At 39.1% G+C, this 9,751-nt stretch overlaps 1 protein-coding gene across 1 annotated transcript; it reads left to right on the top strand.

The window, feature by feature from the left end:
- Positions 1-1,446: 1,446 nt before the first annotated feature.
- On the top strand, positions 1,447-9,736 carry LOC108877765 (uncharacterized). Its single transcript, XM_018667925.2, has 13 exons — positions 1,447-1,797; positions 2,939-3,034; positions 3,199-3,264; positions 3,425-4,016; positions 4,567-4,633; positions 5,679-5,756; positions 5,912-5,995; positions 6,110-6,169; positions 6,265-6,375; positions 7,381-7,505; positions 8,739-8,845; positions 8,992-9,091; positions 9,208-9,736. Exons 1-13 carry the CDS (start codon positions 1,447-1,449, stop codon positions 9,438-9,440), a joined length of 2,070 nt encoding a protein of 689 aa, XP_018523441.1. The 3' UTR covers positions 9,441-9,736.
- The last annotated feature ends 15 nt before the right edge of the window (positions 9,737-9,751 follow it).

The raw sequence follows: 9,751 nt of genomic DNA, 5'->3' as shown, positions 1-9,751 counted from the left end.
GACAAACTCAGATCATCCAAACTGCACCAGATGTTCCTCATCAAATGAAAATACCCAGATAAGCGGATAAAAATTGTTCCAACATAGTTTTATTGTTTATTTCCAATATTCCACAGATGTTAATAAAAAATGAGTAAACAAGAGTCAAAACACACAGTTAGAATTTATTGTCAACAGATGTTTTACAGCTATATGATAATTATAGAAACATGTACATGTTGTGTAAGAAAACCTGCTCATATCACAATTTGTGCTCCCTTGAAATGGACTTGGAGGAAGATCATTTTATATAAATGAAGGCAGCCTAAAAAATAGTCGATAACACCTCTCCAACAAAAATTGAACACTAAAATTTTCATGAAGGAGAATTTATTTCAGGACTAGTATTAACTACATGTTCCTAATAAACTGAGTGTACGCTGTACTCTGGAATTCTGAGATGCACAAAATTAATTTCTTAATTCCTCTTTACAGTGAAATTGATACCATAATGATATTTTTTTTATTTTCATACTGAAAAGCCATTTTGCCTGCATCATGGCCATCAGTCTATTTGAGATTGAAAATTCAGTTTAACCGAACTTTGTTAGCAAACCCCCCCAGCAGATAATCATGACATGCGCTGCAGGATAGCTACACTCACCACCAAAAATAATGAAATAAAAGTGTGACTGGGACAAGCCCTACTGTGACAGAAAAAACACTAAAAATCTATCTAATATCTATATTGAAAGAAAATTATAACGAGAATGTGCTTCTTTGTGGTCATTTTGCATCTTATTACAGCTGTTCTGTGGCCTTTTTTAATGTCTGTTATTACTTGTTGTGTCGCTTTGTACTTGTTTTGCATCTCTTTGCAGTTTGCAGTAGTTTTGCATCTCTTAGTAGTCTTTCTATTAGCACTCATTTTGTGTCTGTGTAGTTATTATTGCATAGCTTTGAAGTTGTTTTGTGGTTGTTTTGTTCCTGTTTTTATTTGTTTTTTGTCCCTTTGTGGTCATCCAGCATTTCTTGTAATTGTTTTGCATCTCTTAGTGGTCATGCAGTGTGTCTTGGTGGTCATTTGATTAACTTTCCATAAAGAAACATTAACAGTCACTTCATACAGAGGCTCTGCTCCAGGGCCTACCAGGCCTGTGTCCTTAAGGCCTGTTCAGTTTTCCATCTGTGGATGTGGCCATCTTCATTATTGTCTCTCTTCCTTTACATTACTTTATGTTTCGTTCCGTTACATTCAGACCCCCGAGCATTCCTGACCACTACACTTCCCAGAATGCAAAGCAACCACGTCCTCACACTCTTGTGTTTACGCTTAGCGGTCACGTTCGCCAATTGCTGGAGCAGACTGTTAGTCACTGTACTACAAACAACTCAGAAATGGTGGCAGTCGTCAGTCTATAATTCCTCGTTTCTTTTCCACGGTGGTCAGTGTTTATTTCTGTAACGATGCCGGGGATGTGCTCTGTGCCGGGCTGTAAGGGGTACAAGAAGGCCAGGTCCCGGGGAGTCGTGTTCCACTCTCTGCCTACAAGAGACCCGGAGCGATGCAGAAAGTGGTTAAAGGCCATACAAAACCCCAAATTTGACGAAAACACACCAGTCGGTAAATACGGCAACATACGAGTGTGTAGCCAGCATTTTAAACCGGAAGATTACGAACCGGACATTCAGGCAGAACTTATGAAAACAACGCCCCGAAAAATCCTCAAGTCAAACGTAATCCCGTCTGTTTTCTCTGGAAGACAGCAAGAGGACCTCAGCACGTCTCTGTCTGCAGGTGACAGCGGCAAAACAGAGGTGAATATTTTAGAGGTTGCCTTTCACAGATACCGTTGGCTAGAGAGCTCTCATATATGACTCATATTTACCGCTGGAGAGAGGTTCATTTCTGAAAACTACACACACACACACACAGTGGGATTTGGTGTTCTATGGCAGAATAAACTGAAGAAAATGCATTACCTGTCTCATAATAGATAATCCTACAACAACCAGAATGCACTGCGTCCGTATTCCAACGGTTTCAGCTGGACACAGTGTGTGTACGACAGTCAGGCGGCAAGTTAGTTTGACGGTGAATTCATGTGAAACTACTCTAAGACTTGTCTGTTGTAGTCACCGCGGTGTCCAGCTGCGTCGCACAGCTGTGTAACGGCCGCAGGAGAAAACATCGCAGGGTTCTAGTGAAGGATGCGAAGCCTTTTACAAACTGTGGCTGAGAGAAGTCATCAACCCAACATATGGCGAGGGCGAGTCTGGTAGCGATATAAAACAATGTTTCTGCTTATTACTCTTTAATAAGTTTTGTTGTTTGTTTTGTTTTTAACACTAATGATAGCAGTCTGAGCCTGGTAGTGGCTGAAAGCACTTTAGTGGACGTATATTGATGTGACAGCTGTACTGTTTGTTTACTTTACAGCGCAAAGATGGCCCAGGTTCTAAAATTGGCCTTATCAGTTGTCTTGACAACATATGTTAAGAGTTCACATAATAATTTATTTGGATGATGATATTTGCTGAAATAACAAATATTCTGGCTCATTTTGTATGACATATATTTGATAATAAAAATGTTTATTGTTTCTTAGCCTTAACACACAAATAGATCATTGCGTCATCCAGATGATTCTAAGAGTCTGAGGATCCATGTAATATTCCATCAGAACTTTTTAAACTACCTTTTGGGTTTTTCCACATCACCAGGGATTTTTTTGTTGAAAAAACAAACGTTTAACTCTGTAACTTGAATGTAATGGCAGTATCTGAGAGGCAACACACTGTTTACTTGCTGCAGTTGACTCGATTCAGGGAGGCATAAGTGGCCGGAGCCACTTTGTGTTCCAAAGTGAAACTGGGCGCAAACTGTCAGGTGGGAAATGCTTATCAAAACTGACCACCAAGTGTCCTTATATCAAAACTGTTTTTTGTTTTAAATTAGCCGAAGGCTCCCAGTACAGCTGCTCAAGCCTCGACCTCAGTGAGTTCAGGTTCCAGCGCTGATGTTGTGTTGCGATGGCCCTCCGTCTTGACTTCAGTAAGTACGATGTAGCAAACCTATGGTATTAAAATTCATTTGTGTTAGGAAAGAGTTCAATACATAGTAGTAAAGCTTCCCGTGTTTCTGAATGTAGCACTGCAGCATTTGTTCTACTGGTGTAATTGCTGTTTTTACTCAAGAGTCTGACTACATCTTCTCAGGCTTCCTCCTTGAATGTTCAAGGCACTGGTGTGGATGCATCACTTTCTCCCTCCATACTAATTCCTGTGAGTATAGCACATAACATTGGAAGCTGTTTTTCTGTAAATGGGTATCACATGTAGTCACAAGTGCTTTATGTTGGTATTGTGAACTCTGTTCAGATGAGTTGCACACACAGCTGCTTTTAGTGAATTTTGAACTACACATCTGTCTCTGTTATCCCAGATTTCCTCAGGAGCTCCAAGCACCTTATCCCAGTCCCCTCCACCAGCTGAACCCTGTGGAAGTGTACGCAGCATTGCTTCTGTGGATCGTCTGAATGAGAGCTTCCACCAAGAGGCCAAATTAAAAACGACAACAGCATCAAAATCAGACACGAACACAGAAAAAGACTTGAGTCAGTCAAAGACTATTGTGAATGACAGCTGTTTGATGGAGCTGTTCAAGAAGTGTCAGACATGTGGACAGACCATAACCAAAAAGAGAGTGTCTCACTGCGGTGCACAGAAGAAGGTGAGGTGGAGCTGCCTTGGTGGACACAGGGGCATATGGATGTCTTCGCCTCATCTTTGGGAAGCGTTTCCTGAAATCCACCTTCTTACAGCTCTTGCCATTCTTTTCTCTGGAGGCACCTTCACATATTTTAAAAAATGGGCTCAACATCTGCACCTGAATTTTATGGGGAATAAAACCTTTTTTGACATTCAAAAGGCGTACCTCAACTCGGAAAAGAAACAATTGCTCAGGACTGAGCAGGACGGGATCTGTGTGAAGGGGGTCCACCAACAACTGGAGGTGACGCCGTTTCACGCTTCAGGTGATGGTTGCTTTGTTTCCTCTGGATTCATCACCAACATATTAAACAGTTTTAGCTTCAGGAGCTGGAGTTATCAAATTGTGTTGATATAAGACCAAAATACTGTGTATACTCACAGGCAGAAATATACATGCACTTTATTTTTTATCAGATTAGTTGGCATGGACCCATTTAACAAATCACCTTCATGATAATTAGATTTATGTAGACATACATTAAACATTCTTATCTTGCACCACCAGTCAAATGAACCATAAAGATTAAAAGAAAACACACATTTGTATTTACTTGCTGCTGGTCAGCTGGATGTTGGCTTTTTTGTTAAAATGCAGCTTTTAACATGAGACAAGAAACGATGCATAAGTTGACTGTTTGCTTTGAGCTGGGTTCAGTGAGTCTGGGCCTTCAAGATCCCTGTGTTCTAGTTTATATTCATCACTTAAGTCAACACCTGGCATTATTTTTTGATTTAGTCAAAAAAAAAAAAACATTACATTAATGAGTCAGAAATTGAAATCTTAGTCCTTATTACTCAGTGTTTTCCTTTTAGATCCTCTGAAGAGAATCAAGACCAAGTCGAGGGGAAGAGAGAAAGGAGCTCTGCCATCGTGGTCAAGGTGAGGCAGGAAGTACAGGCTTTACTAAACACGAACGGGAACTGAGTGAGGTTGTTGAAAAATAATTAATTGTTTTATTGGATCAACCTTTTAGTTGAACATGCCAATAGAGTATGAGGTCACCACTGAAGACGCTCTGTTTTCTCTGCTGTTTGACCCAGATGGCAGGGCTTAATGTGCCCGTCCACGTCACTCACAGAGCAGCTTTATTGTGTCTTCAGCAGGACACTCTAACATTTGAATGTAAATATATTATGCTTTTATATATGCATTGCTGTGTCTTTTCTTTTTCAAATGTCCTACCATGTATCCTCATCTTTTGGCACAAAATGATATCAATAAAGACATCTTAAGTTTTTATATGCACAACAAAACAGTGTGCCTTGATTTCCTGGAAATCCAATACCTTGAATTTGTTGTCATATTTCAGAATAGTATTGTGAACTAGTAACTTAACTACACAATTTACTGCTACACCAAGGAGTTAAAGATCTTTAAAAGGCACAAAGCTCATTTACTTTGTTGACTACTGACCAGAAATCTATACATTTTTAAAGCTCATTGGTGACTGACAGCTTCATTTATAGAGGCCGTATTACTCCATTGTGGAGTCATGAGGTGGTCCAGTGTACAAGCTTGATATTTGCCACAGCATAACATTCCCAAATTTGGTTTTGAATGTGGTACTATTAGCTTTTATAATATGGTGTTGAAGAAATGTTTAATGAAGTTATAATCTAGGTTGTGAGAGTTTTCAAACTCTGACTGAACACAGATCAGTTTCAAACAATTACAGAGATTTTTTAAAATCTGCTTGCAAATCATCCACAGATTAAAACAGCTTTTAAATTAGTTTCCATGGTAAGTATGACTGGAGAAAGATATCTGCATGAAAATGGGATTTTCATTATATTTTGGCTGTAATACCTGTAAACTTGAAACGGGTTGTTCTATAACTCGTGTCTTGTCAGGCCAAGGGTACATTTGCACAATAAACATTTTCCAGATGCATTTTTATGTCTAATGATGAAATTTCTCTTCATAGGTATGAAATCCATAGTGGAGAGTCCATCCAAGAGCCCACTGCACCATCAAGTCTGAGACATGTATCAGCCTCTGAAAGGTAAATTGTCATTACCTTGCCCTGCTTTGTTTAACGTGTCACTTGCACTGACTGAGTTTGACAGTTGATTATTTCATCCCATACTTCTCGACATTTAATGTCTACGTTACCAAGTTTTGAATTGTCAGATAATGACCTTCGGTATGTGTCTGCAGAGGGAAACAGCACCAGCGAGATGATGTTAAACACCAGACTGTAACTCCAGATTCGGCGACAGAGGTGGACGGACTCCAGGGCAGGTTAGTGTTGATCTTTTTGTAGGTGTAAATGTCTATTAGTACTGTACTTACTCACCTAGGATACATTTTGATCCCATCTTATTCAATGCCCTCACTGTAACATGTCATTTTCAGTTTCGAGGAGATGGAGGTCACAATTGATGAGGATGATTGCAACAGTGTGAACACCAGATTGTAATTTTACTCTGTATTATACAGCATATTGGATCTTAAATTGTGCTTCTGTGTCTCATTTGATGCTAACATCAGATATTTCTTTGCTCTACCAGATCTGACTTGGATGATGATATGGAAAATGTCACAGATTCAACTGAACTGACATCTGCAGGAGCAGATAACAGCTGTGATGAAGAAGTCTACGTACCACTAATGCCTCAGAGGTACCTGTATGTCTTTGATGAGGCTCAATTTCAATAAAATGATTCTTGTGTACTTAATACTTAATAGATGGCGACAAACCTTTTTTCCAAGAAAATGTAAATTGACCTGTAGTTGCAGACATTTTATATTTAATCCACCATTTTGATATGTAGAATGTGTTTCTGTCGCTCAGTTCTCATCAGAGAGGAAAATTAGAACACCAGTACAGTGAAAGGTACAGATATACCAAGATGATAGAGATTTGGATTCATTTTAAAGTGTACTGCTCAAAACAGAACAATCTGTTTTCTGTATAATGTCACAAAATTCAACAGTGACATAAACCAAATTACCAAAGAGTTGAATTAACATTTTCACTTAATGATATTAAGTGAATCAGTGCCCAAAAGCTTTTGGTGCTGTAGCTCCAGAGCAGCCTGTCTGAGAAGGCCACACCTACAGGTTCAGATAAGGAGAAGGCCAGTTCAGCTTTTTGCTGTACTATAAGCAACCCAAATTACAATGTATTATAAATACTTCAAAGTTCTTCTAAATGAGAATATTGTTAAGTATTTAACCATAAAACAATGTTTAAAACTGATCAAAAATGAGATAAGCACAGAACTTTGGACTTTGGAAAAGGCAAAATGGCTCAAAAAAGGCAGCAAAGGAAAAAAGTAAAACTCCAGACGGAAAATGTATTAAGACTGAAAACAGCAAATTCATCAGTCATTGAACGGGGGCATGGCATCTCTCACAGTTGTGTAAGAGCAGCAGCAGCAAATAATACTACCAGTAAATTTATTCAAGTGAATATAGCTACACGTGCACATCCTTTCTAAAACTACAAAATCACAAATGATGTACTGCATCTCTTTTCCTTTATCCCTACATTACTAATCTTTAACCTGAGGATTACTTGTAAATTGTTTGATAGAAATATTATATGAGGACTAGAAAGATTTCTCTGAATTTTGTGTGTTAGAGAAAGCAGGTGTGTCACACCTCGCTGTTTTCTGTTCCAGGTCCACAGCATCTGAACTTCTACTGGAATGTGAAGAGGAGGAGCTGGAGCCATGGCAGAAACAAACGTCACAACTTCGAACTTCACATGCTCATTTGAAAGATGAGGATGGCATTGGGGAGTTGAGTATGTAACAGCTTTTTCTAACAGGAACATGTTAGTGCTGAGGTTTTTAAACATCTGACCTCTGCACTCCACTAAAACACAAATAGCTCCAATATTGACAAATCATGAAAATCTAATTGAAAACAGGCCTTTTTCAGGGATGAAGAAAATGACTGATTTACAGCTTTCCTGTTATAATGGAAGTCATTGAAGCCTTGAACATTTCCTACTGGTGTCACAGCTTTGGCAGATCACTTACACTCCCTCTGTGTACAAAGGCAGTGTTGGAACAAATGCAAACTTTCTTGCTCACACTTGGTATTTTGAGCATATAGTTACTCTGGAGTAGGTACCCAGATGATGCACTCGGAACAGTCAAAAGGTTCAGTGTGGAACACTGGACACTTCTCACGCTTTACAGTCACCATTTTGGGAAAGTAGTGGAAGGGGAGGGACCACCAATGTATTTCCAAATTTGTGAAAATGGCGTTTGACGAAAGAGGAGATGTTGTTGGTGCCAGTGACAGTGCAATTTTCATGTGGCATGAGCCCACACAAGAAAGTAAGATGTGGATGTTTTGGTGTGCAACAATCACAGTCATGTGTTGCAGCCATCACTTCTGTTGGGAGCATTACAGCTGTGTGTGATTTGAGACAGCACTGCCAAACTACACCACTGAGTATACTGTGTACACTGTGTACTATATGCAAGCGTATCAACTCACACTGAATAATGCATTACTCTGATGCATTATTAGGACATTACTGTAGTGCAGGAAGTAGTAATATATATTGTCATCAGAGTGGTGAGAAAGTCAAGTAACAATGAAAAAAAAAAAGGCTGGTTGGTCAGGGGTTCACCCTACGGCAAGATAATGACCTAAAAAGAACCAGACGCTGGCTTCACATGATGGAAGAGCAGCAGTCTCCACACTGTACTATTCTGTGTTTATTGTCATCATACACTGATAGAATACACTGTGTAAATCTCAGTTACAGCTGGAAATATTGAGTTTTTTTTTACTGGCAGTGTAGGCAACTCAGAATGGCTTAGTAATTGGGGGGTGGTAATTTTGGATAAATATTATTTATTAATCAGAATACTGATGTTTGCAAGACTTAAAAAAGAGGTATTTAATAGATGGATTAAGTTAGACTACAGGCACGTCTGTGTGCTGTTGCACACATTCTCAGGTAAAGTGTTAATTTTTTAAAACTACCTTCCAATTTTGATCTTTTTGTATGTTCTTACAGCTGTAGATTGTAAGCCAGAGCCTTCACCTCTTCAGATAGATGCAGTGAATTCTTCACCACCTGTGCTGAAAACAGAAAGCCCACAGCCTGATGTCTTCAACAACCAAGTAATGATGTTATCAGAATTATTTTATGTATTTATTTGTAATAAATTAGTTGAAAAACCTTTAGTTTGTCATTTCATTTCTAAAATGGTTGTTACAGGGATCCTGGTTCTATAAGTTAAAATATGGATTCTGTTTTTATTTCCCAGGAATTCACTGCAGCTTCTCCACAATTAACGAGCAACACTGAGTTCACTGGCTCTCTCGGGACACAGCGTCCTCCTGGGAATTCATTTGCAATAGTTCCAGGTAAAAGTATTAGAGGATGTCTCTGAGGAGACTTTTTTTGGGGCTTGCATTTTTGTGATAATATCATTTTTGTTATTTCTTTAGTTTACCCTAAGAGTTTGTGTGTTGTTTTCCAGCTGGTCACCAGCACATTTTCCAAAATGTGGCTACAGCCACAGTAACACCTGAGGTGCAGCAAATCAGCAACAACCCTGTGTCCTTACCCTGTGTCCAGGGTCCTGCAGTGTATGCAACATCACCTAACCACCTGCAGTCTGAGCAGTCCAACTCACAAACCATCTCTGTAGCTCTTCCTCTACCTTGCTTTACTGTACTTGAACTTGAATCAACTGGTTCATCAAAGACGTGATAACTTTAACATTTAAGTGTAACAGTGTGGGTTATCATCATGGGTTAGTTCAGTAAGTTGTCTCACATAACTGTCCTATCAGTTGCACAAATGAATAAGATACAAATGATCTGCATATATAAGCTCCTGTGAGTCTGTTGGCTCCTCTAACATGGCCACAGTTTGCACACAGCACCTGTTACCTCTTTTTCCAAGGCCAAATACAGAAAATGATGACAGCCTGTTGGTGACATTCCCCTTTGATTGTACAAGTTTTATTGTATTATTATGTTCATTAAAATAAATTCTTATTTCTCGTGTGCTTCAATGTT

This window comes from Lates calcarifer, linkage group LG2, assembly GCF_001640805.2.
Source record: "Lates calcarifer isolate ASB-BC8 linkage group LG2, TLL_Latcal_v3, whole genome shotgun sequence".
In the NCBI taxonomy this organism is placed as follows: Eukaryota; Metazoa; Chordata; class Actinopteri; family Centropomidae; genus Lates; species Lates calcarifer.
The sequence above is the reverse complement of the archived record's forward strand: the minus strand, read 5'-3'. Positions and strand labels throughout refer to the sequence as shown.

Excerpts from the sequence above, each read along its gene's own strand:
- LOC108877765 (XM_018667925.2), top strand. The coding sequence starts at position 1,447 with ATGCCGGGGATGTGCTCTGTGCCGGGCTGTAAGGGGTACAAGAAGGCC. Across the intron at positions 4,634-5,678 it reads GCTCTGCCATCGTGGTCAAG|GTATGAAATCCATAGTGGAG; the intron begins GTGAGGCAGGAA and ends TTCTCTTCATAG. Across the intron at positions 5,996-6,109 it reads GTGGACGGACTCCAGGGCAG|TTTCGAGGAGATGGAGGTCA; the intron begins GTTAGTGTTGAT and ends TGTCATTTTCAG.